We start from the raw sequence: 17,141 nt of genomic DNA, 5'->3' as shown, positions 1-17,141 counted from the left end.
AAAAGGATGTAAAATAAATAAATAAAAAACACCCACAAACAGTCGTAACAGTATCAGGAAATTTTATTTAATTATATGTATATAATTCTGTTTCTTTGTTAATCGTTTAATTCATAATACCCATAGAATATACAGACTATAACCCTCAATAACTCATATCTCTTTGACAATCTACGTATATCTTTTAAAATAATTCCTTACATGATCCTGGAGGGGAAATCAAAGAAATAAAGGTTTCAGAAAGCTTGAACACTGCCAATAATAATCACGCCCATAAGAGAAATAAGGAAGAAGAAAAAAAAAAAAATACAAATAAAATCATCCTAATTATTAAAAAAAAAAGATACAACTTTAACTCCCTTTTATGTAAAAAAAAAATAAACAAAAAGAAAAAATACTAATACAACTCACCAATAGAACAACAACAATAGCAATAATAAGAACAGCCATTTAAAAACAACAATATCTGGAAACAAGCCTCATGACGGACAGGCCTTTAGACTCGTTTATACTGTGTGAATGTATATGTTGTGTTTAAGTGCAACTTTTCACAAACACACAGATACGCTCCTCAGAAAGAGAGAGGCAGTGTGAGTGTCAGGAGGATTGCAAAATGTGGTCCTCTTAGATCATTCCCATGGTTACCCAGTGAGATGTTTGGTCTGGTGGCAGGTTGGTTGGAGAGAAAAAAAGGAAAGCAAGCAGGGCCCGGTTGACTAGTGACCAAATATACATACATACAAAATATCTGTGCGACTGCGTCGGTCAAAAAAAAAATAAAATAAAAAAGTCTCACAGATGTAAAAGCACAGGTAACTGCAGGGAGAGTCCAAAACGGACACACGCACAGCACAAAAAAAACAAAAAAAACCCAAACATCTCGATACAAACACTTGAACATAAATTACTGCAGACGATCCATGAGCTTTAACACACAGAGCAGGCGAAAACGGAGGATACAAGACAAAAACAACCTCGGAGGGAAGAGAGCGTGGCTAGAAAGACAAAGTGCAGACGTGCTGATTGAGTTATGCGAGTTTCCTGCATGTATGACCATGTGGATCTATGATCCAGGTGAGTCAGGGGCAATGATTTTCTGGGGAGGAGGAAAAGTGGCAACAAAGTCTGTGATATGGGTTCGAAGGTCTTCACCAATCCCACAGTGGAGAAGCAGACAGGGGGGAGGAGGAGGAGGAGGAGGAGGGGGAGGCAGCCCTTTGAGTAAAGCGTGGTGAGTGTCAGGAGGTCGAACAAAAAGTATGAATATCACCACATGCACCGAAATGCCTCACACTGATCCCAGAGTGCTGGCTATGGCTTCTGAGAAAACAGCCTATGACACGGCTCGAGCCCATAAAAACAAATCAATGATTTTTGCTGCAAGAGGGCGAGGCCGGTGAGCGCTTCAGATCTAGAGTATATGAGCATCACGGGCCCGCCCTGAGAGAGATAGAGAGAGAGGATCCAGTGCATGTGTTGGTCCATTTTGGGGGGGGTGGGGGGGAAGGGGGTGGGGAAGGGCTTCTCTACTGGTCCCAGTGCAAAAGGCAGAAATTAGTGCAGACTAAGCTGGTGACGGAGCAGGACTCGCGGGTGGTGCTCCACCAAGCAGCCATTAGTACAGTCACATCCAGAACAAAGAGGGGGAGGGAGCAGCCACCGACAGGAACGACGATCACAGACATAATACACATGCACGCACGCTCAAAGAAACATGAGAAGCTTTAAAAAATCACTCACATTGAGGATTAACATCCAGTATGTTAACAGCTAGCCAGGGAAACAGTCAGGTGAGAGGGATCAGGAGTTCAAGAAGACGAGGGTACTGCACAACCACGAAGCAATGATGGTTGCTTGGCTGTGCACCGAGCAGGTATAACTGTACAGGTTTGGCCATTAAGTTCTCGATAATGGCGCTCGTGTCCACTTCCAAGTCGTAGTCACAACTGGGATTCTTCTGAAAGCTCTGATATACAACAGTCTTAAATGTTTGCAAGCGGTTTACATGGGAACCTCTTTCCCACTCTACCACCCATCCCATTTTTTTTTCAGCGACAAAATGCAGTTTCTGTAAAAGTTCACAACCGGCGAACGCTAAGCTGCAGTGACAGACACCAGGAATTCAGGCCGTTTACATTCAATACTCGCATCATTGAGCCATGAAGATCATAATCTGAAAATGCTCGCTGGAAAGTGCACTTCTCTAGACCGCATTCAAGTATGACCACTTTGAATACATGAAATTTGTTTAGATTTTGGGCCTTTGCTGTCAGTTAGGCCCCAGTGTGCATGTTTGACTCCATACAGTCCCGGGTCAAACGGTAGCAGATAGGAATGCAGTACAAAAACCAGCACAGTGGGATGGAAAGGCTGATGTAAACCTAGCCCCATTTTCCAGAATATTGTACATGTTCGTGGCACTGGAAATTAAGGATTCAGTGAAACAGGAGCTGAGAAATCACAGAGGGCCCCAATGAGCAGTTGACCGCTCAGCTGTTATATATTTGTAACAGAAATGTAATTTAATATTAACAAATCAATTACCGACACTGGATCGACTATTTGATGGAAAAGCAATGTTTTGGGGCCAAATGTGAGCAATACAGTAATGTTAAGCCAGTGTCTCACATCAGTAGTCTGGAAAAAACAAGCTTTGCCATGTGCATGTTCTGGACAATGGGGCGTAGGTATCACTGTTATCTAAATGAACACGCACTTGTAGAAAATATATTTTATGGTGTTTAATTTCCATTTGGTCCAATCACGTAGCTCCTCCTGAATAAAACTTTCCACAAATGAAGGGAGAGTTCAGTTTGTCTGCCCTTGGTACGAGTTATAGGTCAAGAAATGCGTTTTAAGGTACGATTCAAAACTACAAATAGATATTCATTAAGTTGCTCCCCAGCCAAGTTTCCTGCATCTCTCTGCCACTTTGGTTAATTTCAGGAATGCATGCATTCATATGAACATCATACACAGCTTTTTTTTTTTAAGAAAAAAAGAAGAAAAAAGAGCGACAACAAAGAAACCTATTAACCTGCCAACATGCCAGTAAAAACATTGAATGTTTGTCTCGAAATCAAGTGTTCAAAAGATAACTCGCAAATATAAACCCCAAAACATAGATACAAATCTGACTGAAACACTCAAAACACAGTGACGAGCACACTTGAAAAGAAAAGAGAAAAAAAAGAAGCTTTTATATTTTTGTATATACATACACCCGATTAGCATCCCCATTCTTTTAGCCCTCGATATTTCAAGGTTTTAATTTACATGGAGCAAGACAAAAAAAAGTAATGGTGTTGGTTAATACAGTAGTTTATATGAGAGGGAGCGACAGATCAGCAACAGGGGCAGGAGAGGAGAGAAAGGGATTGGTCGGGACAGGAGGGGAACAATGAGTTACTGTAGATGGGACAGGATGAGGCAGGACTTTTAACGGGAAAACAAATGTGAGGCGAGAGGAGGGAGAGTCCAACATGGACAAAACTGAAACAGTATGAGTACGACAGACCCTACCACCCCACCCAAACACAGAAATCAAAAGTTAAACTTAGCTCTCTTGCAGTAGAAATGGAAAGACAAGCAGGTAAGTGTTCATTTCTTGTTTTCTCTTTTTTGTAGGTTTCTTGAAGATGCATTTTTCTTTTTGTTTAAGCATGTCGTTTGGGGTCTTCTTGTTCCGAGCCTCTGTGCGACTTTGTCACTCTTAAGGGCTAGAAAAAAAATACAAATGCACTTAGGCTTTGCTAAATATAACAGCCATAAACTGTAGATAGTTAGGGTACCAAATTAAACTTTCACTTTTGTTTCAACCTTCAAACAAATAGTGTGCGCCAGCAGACAGCTGACGTTTGGATGTATTTGACTGAATACATGATGGCATTTGCTCCACTGACATCTAGTGGTCTTATATCACAACGAAGTATCAAAACAGACTTTTTTTGTAAGTACCTGTGTGTCTCAGGAGCCCTGGTAGGTTGCCTGGAAACGAGCAGTTTCCTCGTAGATCAGTTCCTTCAGCTTCTCCTTGGGAAGGTCATCCAGCTCCATGGAGAAAGTGAAGGGCTCCTCTGCTACCGGCTTCACACAAACACACATTGCGCAAACCTTTAACTCAAAGCTGGAGAGCCATTTCCTTAAAATCTAGCTTATTGGCGGTGAAATTGAGAAGTGCATTGTTGCAACATGCTGCACACAGTTATTAGACTTGTAAGGAGCAGCTTATACAGAAGTTAGGCTCCAACACTAGATGTGATCAGGACACAAACAGTGAAGAAATCCCCCACGTTGATTTAGTACTTGGATTCTGCCCATGCTGACGTAAACGGAGATGTGTGATTACATTCTTTATCCTCTCTGGAGCCGAACCATGGAGCAAACTTCATACTAATTGCATTCCAAACAGAGCTAAGAGGCTTCCCAGCACAAAGCAGAGAAAAAAGGCTCACAATAAAGTCTTGGCTCATGGTTGAAAACAATGACATATTTGAATAATTAGGCCCTTCTGCCTCCAAGATTTTAGCCAATCTCAAAAGGTTGGCTGACCAGTGGCTAGGGCTGCACAATTAATATATTAATTATTATTAATCACAAAACAAAAATACACAAGATTCAGGCGAAATACCTATGTTTTCATTATTGTATCCTGAAACTAAGAATAGAAGGAGTTATTGTTAACGAATGAGCTGTTTATAACCCTTTGCAGATGCATAAAGAGAGGTCCACTGAGTACACTGCGTTTCTACAGTAGCCCAGAATGGACAAACCATATACAGGCTCCAGAGAGCCCGTTCTCATATTTATGTAAAACCTGATTGCCCATGTAGTTCTCTGGCACGTTGGACAGGGAGATGTGAGCGGAGGGCTATTCAGTTGCTTGCAATTTGCAACCTCACCGCTGGATGCCACTAAATCCTACAAGCTGCTCCTTTAAGTCTTAAGTTGATGCAAAACATTTGTTAATTACCAGGAATGTAGCATAACAAGGAAGTGAAAGCAGTGCTCTGGTTATTTAAAATGTGAAAGTGCAATGAAAATATTTAAATTCAAATTCAAAAAATGAATAATGATGATTTCAATACTGATAAAAAAAAAAATTATTATAATTTTGCCCATAATTGTGCAGTCCTACTGGAGGCAAGTTTTTTCAGCATGCTGTTCAGTTTCTACAAATAAAATAAATAACATAAAAGCAACACAGCAAGAGTAGAATAATTGACATTAAATGATGGCTCCGTCTTCAGTCCGTACCTCATCTGTGGGATCGTAGTACTGTTCCAGGTATGGATGAGCCAGGGCCTCCTCAACGCTGATGCGCTTAACAGGGTTAAAGGTCAACATGCGGCCCAGCAGGTCCAGAGCTGCGTTAGATTCATCAAGAGCATCGGTTAGTTTAACCAACCTGCTTGTGCAATCTTTCCTTAAAATGGCATTCATGTTATTTATAGTTATAATCCTATATTTCATGGTATATAGTGGACTGATCTTCATCCTAGTCTAAAGCCTGTCATGTTAAAGATATACATGTTATTTATTCCCCTTACATTCCATGGCTTACAAGTGAATAATGCGGTGCGCGGTCATCACCTTTTGAGTCTGCCTTGTAGAGAGTTTCCCAGGGGATCCTAGGTTTATGAGGCAGGGACTGCAGGTAGTTCCTCGCCTTCATGTTGATGATGCAGTTCAGATCATCTTGAGATGGAGAGCCGAGGACGCCTGCACACCAAAGAGAGTGAGGGACATATTTCAATATGGCTAGGCATCTGATTTCCTGTGGTGGAGATGTGGCTGTTAGTGCGATGATAAACCTGTCATGGAAACAAGTGTTGCTCGCCCCCTCACTTCACTCTAGTTAGTTGCAACAGTGTTTGGGTTTTCAAAAAGTTGAGTTACTTGAGTGAAGTATATGGAAAAGGGTATTTGTACTTGCTGTTTGAACTGTCAAATTAAGAAAATCACAGTGGGTGCAAACGTGAATAATTTTCCTGCCAATAAAATCGTATGTTCTAGGTGCTTCAAATAGTGTTTGGTACAAATAGGTGAAACTAACCCAGTATGTGGTTGAGCTGGTCCAAGTAGTGTTTCCCGGGAAAGATAGGCCTGTTGGACAACATCTCAGCCAGGATGCAGCCCACTGACCAGATGTCAATGGACTTGGAATAGCCCTGAGACACGAACACACACATAGTCCATACAGTCAACAAACTAAGACACTATCCAGTCCAATACAGACTTCACATCAGTCACTCACACACCTACCTTTGAGTTGAGCATGATTTCTGGAGCCCTGTACCAACGTGTTGCCACGTACTCGGTCAAGAAACCTGTGTGGTCGTGCTCGGGGTCGGCTATCCGTGCCAGGCCGAAGTCACAGATCTGAGGATGATGAACATGTTACATGTTTTAAGCTTCCTTAAACGAGAGGAGGCACTACAGATACAGCTCTAACAGTTTATAACCAGTAACTTTGTTAACCTTGAGGCCCCATCTTGCCATCTTCTAAATTATGTTTCTGTTTAATTAAAAATGCCACATTCTAGCTAATGCAGGGCCAGACAGCATTCCAGTAAAGCAATGCTGTACACATGCATAGAGAAGGAAGGAATGTCATAATTTTCTTATTTATTGACCTTTGTAGATCAATGTTCTAATGTTATGGCATCGATACAGCAGTGATACAACGTGACAGATGTAGCGTTTAGCTGCCGTAATAAGGGTTTATATAAAAACATAATAATTCTGGTTTGGAATGTATCAGAAAGCAGCTGCAACGTGTGCTGCCTTTGTTCTTCACTCCTCCCACATGATCAACTAATCCAGGGATTGATGGTTGGCTGCTGAGGGTTCACAAGTGTTCACTGAAGCTGTGCAACACGACAACGAGCAAAAAGAATCCCGATGGCTCATATCAATGCCTTTATAGTAGCTCGTTTTAGTTTTTTTTTGTAAAAGACCACCACTGACTTAAATTTGTCTTTGGTGGTACAAACTGAGGCTGAAAATACTTATTCGGGTGGATGTTCTCAGGCTCTTTTTCATAGTCATCATTAATCGATCGATGCTGAAAAACACCCATTTTAATTTGCACTTGTATTTCAATTTGTGGTTTCCTACATTTCCCAGAATGCATTTAGCAACCCCCCAGTGATTTGATGAGCGTAAAGTAGTTCCATTTAGCTTCATTTTCAGTAAGTCCTATTCCTCAAATGTAAAAAGAAGTGTAAATGGTCCATCTTTTAGGCCTCCCAAATTGATCCACTACATGTTATTCAGCATGGAAATACAAGGATTGATCACTGTGGAGGAAGTGAAACCACAGCCCTTACACATTAAACATCCTGCAGCTGTACTGTGTTATGTAAGATGCCTTAAGAAAGACGCCTTTGCTTTTTTATGTTTAAAAAAGGGACAGAGACCTAACTGGAAATAGTAATAATTGTGGTTGTCTAGATACTACAGAATTGTTGTATGTTTCGCTACTTAGCTGCCAAAACAGCCCCCCAAAAAAGTACAAATTGGAATCAGCAAAAGGAAATGCCTTCAAAGAATTGTATACAGCTTCACATTCCAACTGTGAGTCAGTTAACGGAGTATCTGCAAATACCGAATTTGATTCAGTGTTTATATTTTCAAATACAACCATTCCCTGCAAAGTGAAGGGCCATGAGAAGCAAAGGAAGGGGTCAATCCATCGCCCACATCCAACATTCCTGGAATTCTTTTTCCAATCTTGTTGAGCACTGTAACTTACAACCAGCACCAATGTTTAAATAAATATAATGGTTCTCACGTAAAACATTTTTTAGACAACTGAAAATAAGCAGTCGGCCTAAATGCTCCCCGTGAGCAAATATTGTCTTTTTAACTTTTTTTGCTCCCAAAAATTAAGTGTATGGGTCGTCGTGTTCTTACCTTGAATCACAGGGAATATACACCTATACTAAATTTAATATAACTATATATATTCACTGTGCAAAGCATGCATGTTTTCTTGTACGTGCATGTGTAAAAAAACAAAACTACTTGTGTGTGTGTGTGTGTGTGTGTGTGTGTGTGTGTGTGTGTGTGTGTGTGTGTGTGCTGACCTTAAGGTCGCAGGTGGTATTGATGAGCAGGTTGGAGGGCTTGAGGTCACGGTGCAACACGTTGGCGGAGTGAATGTACTTGAGGCCTCGCAGGATCTGGTAGAGGAAATAGCAGACGTGGTCGTTGCTGAGCTTCTGGGACTTGAGCAGCTTGTACAGGTCCGTCTCCATCAGAGTCTGCACGATGTAGCTGGAAGGATGCACAGGTTAAGGAGGACATCAAAAGAGGGCAGACAGTATGCACTGTTCTGGAAGGGCCTTTAATGTGTCCTAAATTATTCAGCAACATAAGTTTATGAATAAAATCAAACCCAAGAGTTGCTGAACCATACTTAATATTATATTTGCCTTGTTAAAACCTGCAGGGCCTGCACATGAAAAACTGGCAGATTTGCATGATGGCTTATGTTAATTAATGTTCACTGTCCCTTCATAAATAAAATAAACATATTGGGTCCAACCTTCAGCTTCCAGGCACAATGACTCTTTGTCATGTTTTCTAGAGTTAAATTTAGTCAGGTTGGGCAAATCTAGGCGCAATAATTTTATTCCTCAATTACTTCATGAACAACTAACACATCAACTAGTAGCTAATTCATCCAATCCTTTGTTTTCCAACTAAATAACTGCTAAACATCAGTATTTATGCATGCTGATGTTCCCCTCAAAGCACTACTGGGCCAAAATACACAATATAACTTAATTTTTCTTAAAATCAGTTTAATCCTATATAACGGTTAGTATAAGTGCATGAGCAGCATGCGTACAAAAGCAGTGAGGCCTTTGCTCTAAAAGCATGAAAGGATACACATCCCTCATGTTGTCAAGGTGCCGTGCCCTGAGAATGTCGTTGATGCCGATGATATTCTCATGGTGGAAACGCAGCAGGATCTTGATTTCCCTCAGTGTGCGCTGGCAATACGTCTGGTGCTCAAATGGGCTGATTTTCTTGATGGCTACGCGCGAGCTTGTCACGTTGTCCAGGGCAGAGCTGGGTAGGGTGGATGGGCAGAGAAGAACAAAACAGGTCTCATATTACACTTTGTACAATTCACACACACAATGACGTTATCAGAAACTGGGCTAATACTAAAGGGCTAAAAGGGCGTTGCAGACTTTCTCCACTGCCAAGATGCACACGTGTCTTTTTTGCTGCGATATGTTGAGGAGGACTGTAGGTGTAGGCCTGAGTGTAGGTGCAGTGTGGTGTAGGTGTAGAGTAGATGGAGGCTGAGTGCAGCCGTGAATGGTGTGTTTCTGGGACCCTTGAATTCACTGTCCCTTTGTGAGGGGGAAAAAAATCCAATCGAGGTTTTTATAGAGACACTCAGCCTCAACAGGAACACCAGTTACATCACATCTTCCCTAATGGTGAAGGCGTGTTTTCTTATTGCACAACACAGCACACACGTCTGTGTGCCTTCTTTAATGGCCGAAACGCCGCAACATGAACAAAACAGCACATCTGGATATCTGTAAACACACAGTTTTGGTGTAAAGTGACTAACATTAAATCAGTCCACTGTACCAACCAGTGGGTGTTGTCATTGTTTACAAACACCAAATGCTGCATCTATGCAATGGCATGCCCATGACGACACTGACAAAAACTGCACCGTGCTGCCACGGTGTTTGAAAACGACACTATGTGACAGCGTGTGTTTGTGTGCGTTGGGCTCAGTCATCACGGTATCATCCACTTTGCAGTGACACGCAGTGGCTGTCACATCATATCCTGTTCACCGTTTAGCCTCGATTGCCGTGACTTGGCATTGCTGTCAAGTGCAACAAGGTTGCTCAACGTGTTCACACACGGGCTGTAGATCACAGGGAACGATAAACACGCGAAAAAAGGGCCTCGCCACAACCGACGAATCGCATCCTCTGCAGCGGCTTTGCTGCAAGGCACAATGTTTAGCCATCAGGGTCCAGGCGGAGATATAAATGTGGCTTATAGCGGCTGATGCAGGGCGTGTGAAACGGCTACGGCGATAACGGACTCGAACCTGCGACCAAATGTCGTCTGCCGTCTGATTTTCACATCCGATAGCAAGACACCGTCCTGCGCAATCACTCCCGATCTCGTTTCCTGTAAAGCTCATAGCCACGCCTGTAGCTAGTCGGCTAACCTGCTAACCACAACATGGGCTGCCTTCGCCTCCAACAATGTCTGGGTGACGGGCAGCGATGTTAAACACGCACATCGACACTGCTGCTCACATTTACTACACAACGCTCGAATACAACAGCGAGGAATTGCTGGCTAACTGTGTTTTTTTTTACGCTAACAAACTGCTTATGTTAGCTAGCACTGTTGATTTAACGTCAAGACACTACGGTGGCCCGACAGAGAGACTAGCACCACTCACCAGACCATTCCGTACGCCCCCTCCCCGATGTAAGACAGGTTCGTGTAGCGGGGCCCCACGTCGAAAATCTGGCCCTTCACGGACTCAGACGGGGCCTTGGGTCCCGCGGCTGCGGGCGCTGCTTCCTGCGCCACCGTGCCAGCCGCCCCGGCAGCGGCAGCGGCGCTGTTGGAGCCTGCGGCCCCGACCGCTGCAGTGCAGCATGAATCCGCCATTCTTCCGCTCCGAACCGCTGCTACTCTGTCCGTGTGTGTCTCGCCGAGGGTCCGCCGCTTCTCTCTGCTCGCCGGGGTGTCTGTGCGGGGGCTTTAATAACCGAGCGGATTGCCTTGATTGACGGAGCAAAAGCGACTCGATCCGGGCCCTGTCTCTACTACCGGAGTGTAAATGGATTTCGTGCGCGAGCGAGGATTTGGTCTCAGCACAGAGAGCGTAAATGCGCGTGCCAAACTACGGTAACAGAGGTGCGTTAGATGTGGTTACGAGGGTTGCTTGTCTTGGGCGGAGTCGCGTCAGTTGTCTAGAGGCGCCGCCTGCACAGCGCCGTTGTTTAGACGAAACGAGCGCAATCTGCAAAATAAATATGCAGCAGTAGCCACGAGTAGGCGTGCCCAGATATGTTGCATGCTGCCTGTTGACAAGAATAATCGACGTTATGGCCAAATAATCATTTTTATCGATTTGTCGTGGTTATCCACCCATGTATACCTGCCACTACCGTTATGTTAGCGTTTTTTATTTACATGCATAAGGACTACACATTATAAAACACTATACCTCGATTAAAAAAACAAACAGGATACGTTTTCATAGTTAACCGAAAATGCTAATACTGTATATGTATTTTGCTGTAACATAGACATTAATGTATAAGAAAACACGTTATTATAAGTGTAGAATTGCGTTTTTTCAAGCCACGCTTGGCATTGCGGGCAATACAAATTGACGAGTTGGGTATTTTACATGTTTAACGTTTTAACAGATTAAATAGGTTTGCATAATATATTTCACAAATGTTTTAATTTGCTAAATAATCACCTAAGCATCTCCTAGTCACAGCTTTGAATTGTGCTCTGTTTTCAACCTGATAAACAACGGATTGTTAATCATTTACACTCATTAATTGAGGGACGTAAACGAAATTAAAAGTAAACAATGTTTTCGATGTTTATGATACGTTATAGATATAGAAATATAGGGCATCGATTTCAATCCGTTCGAGACGTAAAGCCTTGAATCTTATCACCATGGAAACGAGTGCGACCGCCGTAACCACACCCCTGTGCGGACGTCATCGCGTCGGGCGGTGCACTTCCTGGTTTCTTAAAGGCTTGCAGGCATGTTGTGGTTGTTTGGTTTCTGACCACTGATTGATTTGTTTTCAAGGAATGGTGCATTTCCTCCTGCGACGAGACTGGATCGGCCCGCTTCGTCTAGCGCTGACTCTCGTTGGACTCCCGTGTGCCGTCTGCTCCCACGGAGTCAGGTAGGGACGCTGCCTCCAGTTAAATACTTAGCCAGAAGCTATTTCACAATATGGGACAGTGACTTTAAGATCACAGGGTCATGTAGCTATTTCTGTCAAAGTTTTAAAGCAAAGCCAAGCAATATGATAGAAGTCGACATATTAACCAAGTGGTTTAACATCCATGTGCAGCATATCAACGTTGCTTACGTTAATTTCCATTGAATATAACATTAACGTGAAATGTTATGACAAAATAAATCTAATAAATACAGTTAAAACAATCCAACGGATGTGTATTGTATTGTGTCATGATTTTATTCTACTGCTGACAATCCCATAAGAGTTTGCTTTCCCCTTGAATTTAATGTTACATGTATGTTCATACCAGAATATTTCTGCTCTTATCGCATGATGGGGGAAGGTGTTTCCATATGCATTTGTTTAAGTGCCAGGCGGGCAAGGTCTGCATGATTTATTCTTTGTAAATATTGTGCGTACATTCCTTGTATCTGAAAACGGACGGGGCAATAAATTCCTTTCTGATTCTGCTGCAGGAAAGGCAGAGCGAGGCTTACTTACTGGATTTTCATGTCTCATATTTCCTCCCTTGCAGACCAGCCGTCTCCTGCTCATCTCCTCACCCTTTCAGTACCAGTCAAACCATCATCAGTTGCTCTTACCTCTACACAACCAGTGCCCGGACAATGCCGTCATCAGCAGTGCTTCATGTGAAGTCCAGGTGCCCCCAGTATCCCGTGTCCAAAATCAAGCGCCTCCTTGTGCCCGATGACAAGGTGGGCTGGAGTCAGACCTGGCTGCAGTATAATCCTGTAAGCTACACCGACCCCTCAGTACTACAGAAACCAGCTTGGGCGGATCCTGATATCGGGTGAGCAACACAGTTGGATTGTCGTGTATGTTGAATACATTGCAGATGTACTTATTTTGTTTTCAAAGATCAGATGGACTTCATCCATGCCAGGTTTGATGACTTCTGCTTATTTCACAGCTCTTTCTCTCCAAAGTACAACGCCTTGGATGGGGCTGTGGACAGGACAAGCTTTGAAAGCAGCTACAAAGTGGAAAAGGGAAAGCCACTGTAAGTTCGTAAAATATTTTTTTATTCCTTATCTGCTTATAAGTACATTTGCTTACTCACTTTTTACTCTTGTAGTAATCCTTGTGGACGCACAGGGGTGAGCGGTAGAGGTTTGCTGGGACGATGGGGACCCAATCACGCAGCAGATCCCATTGTCACTAGGTAAAACATCTGTGTGTTGTCCAAATATTTGCCAACCGTAGTTCATTACTCAATTCAGATACATAAAGAAGGATTCAAACAGGGAAAACTCAGTCAGTAACTCATTACAAATCAGCAATTTAAGGTTCTTCTAAAACATTATGTCATCGTAAAAGAACATAAATATCTGATGACCGGATGTATGAATGGTTACTGCCCGCAGATGGAAAGTAGATGCTAAAGGAGCAAAGATATCGCACTCAGTCTCCAAGCGGCCTATCCTGCAGTTTGTGTCCATAAAGAGGAAAGACTGTGGGGAGTGGGCCATTCCTGGGGTTGGTGGATTTCTTTTTTTTTTTAAACAGAAATAAATTCACAGCCGTGATATGGACGCGTGGTTTCAGGTGTGTCATACGTCATGGTCCTGTGACTTGCTTGTTTATCTGTTTGCATGTGCTTGTTTGTAGGGGATGGTTGATCCAGGGGAGCAGGTCTCTGTCACGCTCCAGCGGGAGTTCTCAGAAGAAGCGCTGAACTCATTGGCAGTCCCGCCATCAGAGAGGGCAAAAATCAGTGAACACATCACCAAACTCTTCAAATCGCCAGGGTTTCAGGTCAGGAATTGACCCCAACTCACTTGTTTACTGCCACATTTTAGTCAATAATTCATTCAATGAGGAAAACTAGAAAACCTTTCTCCCCCAGGTCTATAAAGGCTATGTGGATGATCCTAGAAACACCGACAATGCTTGGATGGAGACGGTCGCTGTCAACTTCCACGATGACACAGGTATCAGAATATTTTTTTCCCTTTTGAAATTGTCACTATTCAAAAATGTTGCACTTTATAAATCCATTATTTAATTCATCAGCTTCAGCAATTTGCAAACCATTTTACAAACCTGCTATAGTTCTTGAGATATTGTCTCTCTGGTGACAATAAACGTGTTTTTGTAGTGCAGTGACATATCTTTGTTGTTACCGTAGGCAACAGTGTGAGCGAGCTGCCGCTGCAAGCTGGCGATGACGCAGGACAGGTCCAGTGGGTTGATATTGACTCGTCCATTCCGCTGTATGCGAGTCATTCCAGTTTCCTGGAGCTGGTTGCCAAAGAGAGGAAAGCTCACTGGTAACCAAGGAGTACAGACTCTGACGTGACGACGAAGGAAACATCAAGAGCACTGTCGCTCTCTGGGTGCTGAGAGTGGTTACACGTTTAGGATGCATGACACCTAACCTTATGCAAATCTTCCCCCACTAATTTAAACAGAATTATTGTAGTTGTAATAGCGAAAATTGAATGTGCATTTCATGAGGTTGACATGTATTGACAACATTGTGTCTGCGGTTTTAGACTAGAATGTATGAAATGAATGAAATTAGCAGGTTGAAAGCTTTTACTGCTGTTTGCTCAGAGGATATGGCTCAGCTGATGTCGGGCACGTTGGGGGCTGGGGCTCGAACCCAGGTCTGGGTCAGCTGCGTGTTTGCAGCATGGGTTTTTTTCCGAGGTCCTCCGGCTTCCTCCCACAGTCCAAAGACATGCAGGTTAATTGTTGACTCTATGTTACCTGTAGGAGTGAATGTGAGCGTGAATGGTTGCCCTGTGATAGCCTGCCACCTGTCCAGACTGGGCCCTGTTGTCGCCCAATGTCTACTGGGATCGCCCCGCCACCCTGAGTAGGATAAGCAGTTATTTTCCTGAAAAAAAAAAAAGATTTCCACTCTCTACTTAACATGAGGCTGTGAAATGCAAGATGCTACTGAGTGGCACGCTGCATTATTTCTATTGGCACTGATTATGCTAAATAATTCAATGTTAACAAGGATCACATTAACGCAGCGGGATATTGTAAGAACAAACACAATGAGTTGCTCAACATAAGACCTACTACATTAATTTAAGTGTGTTATGATAAGGGAGGGGTGGGGAGCAGTTCAAATTTAAAAGTGTAGACTGACTTTGATCTTTGGATGTGAATAGAATATGAAGATGTGCTGGAGCTCCCCACGCAGACCAGCAGTGCACTGAAGTTGAGCACAGACAGGCCGAAGCTAGAGGACAAACATGTTTTCAAGTGGTAACAGACGGTGGAAGCTAAAGGCCATTTCACACTCGACAGCTTGCCTTCACTAAAAAAGGTTCACATCAGTACGTGTCATCTCACTGCCGGGCGTACTTTGGCAGGGATGGAGAATTTGCGCATCAAGTGGCTCATATCTGTTAGGATTTCAAACGCTAACACGTGGACACTTCTGTCATCAAGAGGTAGCCAACGACAAACAACCGAGTCTTTGCAATGATACGTGTTGCCTTCTGGTTTAACTAACAGATTTCATAAGATGTGATATGAATATTCTGTGTGTGATGAAACTAGTGAGGATGCCAACTCGACACTTGTGGAAACCTCTTGCAAGAAACACTGTATTAAACTGGTTTAAGTGATTTTGGCTTGTTGTCGCAAGACAAACAAAAATAAATAAATGGTAGGATGAGTTTTTCGTTATAAGGATCAATTCTGCACGTAACGCTTTGCTGATTGGATTGTCTGCATTTGATATAATGTGAAAATGAGATGTCTACGTATTATCTTGCACTGAACGTAACAGACACCAAATTGTCTCATGTTTTTGTCATTCATTTGACTTACTTGAAATTGTAAATCAGTATGAATCCATGAGTTGATTTGTGCATTTTACCCTTAAAAAATATGTCTTGAAAGCAATTATCATACATTCTGTACTTTGTCTTTATGTCTCAGCCTACATGGGTGCTACAAAACCAATAAAAATGTATGTTTTATTTTGATCTTAAGAGATCTACGACATGAATATCTGATGTGTCTCGTTTCCCTTTGTGAAAAAAATAAAACTGGAAAAAATACATTTCTTTTGGACAAATATATGTTAATTGTCCATTGTGTTTGTCTTATACTGCTGAGTTGAGTGCTGTCTATGCTGTGTGCATAGGGACTGCTCTTTTTCACCAGCTGGTTGCAAACCCAAACACTCTCTATAGGCTACTCCTGTAGAACGGGTAGTCACCCTGTAATCATTTACTAAATTGAGTGTAAGTTGTTGGGCTGCACGGTGGTGTAGTGGGTAGCACTCTCGCCTCACAGCAAGAGGGTCCTGGGTTCGATTCCCGGGTCGGCCCGGGTTCCTTCTGTGTGGAGTTTGCATGTTCTCCCCGTGTAAGCGTGGGTTCTCTCCGGGTTCTCCGGCTTACTCCCACAGTCCAAAGACATGCAGGATGGGGATAGGTTAATTGGTGACTCTAAATTGCCCGTAGGTGTGAATGTGAGTGTGAATGGTTGTTTGTCTCTACATGTTGGCCCTGTGATAGACTGGCGACCTGTCCAGGGTGTACCCTGCCTTCGCCCAATGACAGCTGGGATCGGCTCCAGCCCCCCCGTGACCCTAAATACAGGATAAGCGGTAGAAAATGGATGGATGGAGTGTAAGTTGTTCTGAGTGGCCTTGAACCATACAGATGTTCTCCCCACTCAGAGGGACAGATAGGGCAAGGTATACTGCCGTATTACTGCCATTAGATATTCCATAAGTAAGGACAACTAAGACAGGCAAGAGGGTGCAAAAGGGTATTGAAAAAATGTTAATTGAATGCTGCATTTGCATGATTTTAAGGCCAGACTCAATGGACAACACAGTCTAACACAATCTTTAAGTGTGTTCCTAATCTAGTGTACAAGGCTGCCTACAAATTAACCGCAACAGATAGTGTTATCAATTCTTGAAATTTAGTTTTTATAAGCAGAAAATTTAGATAAAACCTTTTTCCATTTTTTGTTCTCCCCCATTTGAGTCTCTGTTGTTAGGTTTAAGTGTATTTTATGTAGGCTATATGGGCTGGACTGGTCAAGCATAACCTTACATTGATTCAACGGATTTACTACATTACCCATAAGCCTTTGCGCCAAAAGCCGCTCTAGATGACGTGGCCGAGGTGCGTC

At 42.9% G+C, this 17,141-nt stretch overlaps 2 protein-coding genes across 3 annotated transcripts; one reads left to right on the top strand and one right to left on the bottom strand.

Moving 5' to 3' along the window:
• Positions 1-45: 45 nt before the first annotated feature.
• Positions 46-10,678, bottom strand: mapk3 (mitogen-activated protein kinase 3). Its single transcript, XM_084036577.1, has 9 exons — positions 10,460-10,678; positions 8,899-9,081; positions 8,091-8,280; positions 6,265-6,381; positions 6,056-6,170; positions 5,593-5,721; positions 5,257-5,366; positions 3,958-4,086; positions 46-3,719 (listed from the first exon to the last, which is right to left on the bottom strand). The coding sequence occupies exons 1-8, from the start codon at positions 10,672-10,674 to the stop codon at positions 3,967-3,969; spliced, it is 1,179 nt and encodes a 392-aa protein (XP_083892703.1). The 5' UTR covers positions 10,675-10,678; the 3' UTR covers positions 46-3,719; positions 3,958-3,966.
• Positions 10,679-10,787: 109 nt separating this feature from the next.
• On the top strand, positions 10,788-15,533 carry nudt9 (nudix (nucleoside diphosphate linked moiety X)-type motif 9). 2 transcript variants are annotated; one of them, XM_084036578.1, is made up of 9 exons: positions 10,788-10,923; positions 11,846-11,945; positions 12,541-12,816; positions 12,937-13,026; positions 13,102-13,188; positions 13,391-13,502; positions 13,635-13,781; positions 13,873-13,957; positions 14,155-15,533. In XM_084036578.1, the coding sequence occupies exons 1-9, from the start codon at positions 10,896-10,898 to the stop codon at positions 14,298-14,300; spliced, it is 1,071 nt and encodes a 356-aa protein (XP_083892704.1). In that variant the 5' UTR covers positions 10,788-10,895; the 3' UTR covers positions 14,301-15,533. The 2 variants fall into 2 exon arrangements, with proteins under 2 accessions (XP_083892704.1, XP_083892705.1); XM_084036579.1 differs by having other exon boundaries at positions 10,823-10,914.
• Positions 15,534-17,141: the final 1,608 nt, after the last annotated feature.

The sequence above is a fragment of the Eutrigla gurnardus genome (assembly GCF_963514095.1).
Source record: "Eutrigla gurnardus genome assembly, chromosome: 20".
Taxonomy (NCBI): Eukaryota; Metazoa; Chordata; class Actinopteri; order Perciformes; family Triglidae; genus Eutrigla; species Eutrigla gurnardus.
The sequence above is the reverse complement of the archived record's forward strand: the minus strand, read 5'-3'. Positions and strand labels throughout refer to the sequence as shown.

Bases quoted from the DNA above. Each gene is read 5' to 3' on its own strand.
- mapk3 (XM_084036577.1), bottom strand. From the start codon at position 10,674: ATGGCGGATTCATGCTGCACTGCAGCGGTCGGGGCCGCAGGCTCCAAC. The intron at 6,382-8,090 runs GTCAGCACACAC...CATCATCCTCAG, and splicing joins ATACCACCTGCGACCTTAAG to ATCTGTGACTTCGGCCTGGC. The intron at 4,087-5,256 runs GTACGGACTGAA...GTTTGTGTGAAG, and splicing joins ACTACGATCCCACAGATGAG to CCGGTAGCAGAGGAGCCCTT.
- nudt9 (XM_084036578.1), top strand. From the start codon at position 10,896: ATGCGCGTGCCAAACTACGGTAACAGAG. The intron at 12,817-12,936 runs GTGAGCAACACA...CTTATTTCACAG, and splicing joins TGGGCGGATCCTGATATCGG to CTCTTTCTCTCCAAAGTACA. The intron at 13,027-13,101 runs GTAAGTTCGTAA...TTACTCTTGTAG, and splicing joins GTGGAAAAGGGAAAGCCACT to TAATCCTTGTGGACGCACAG.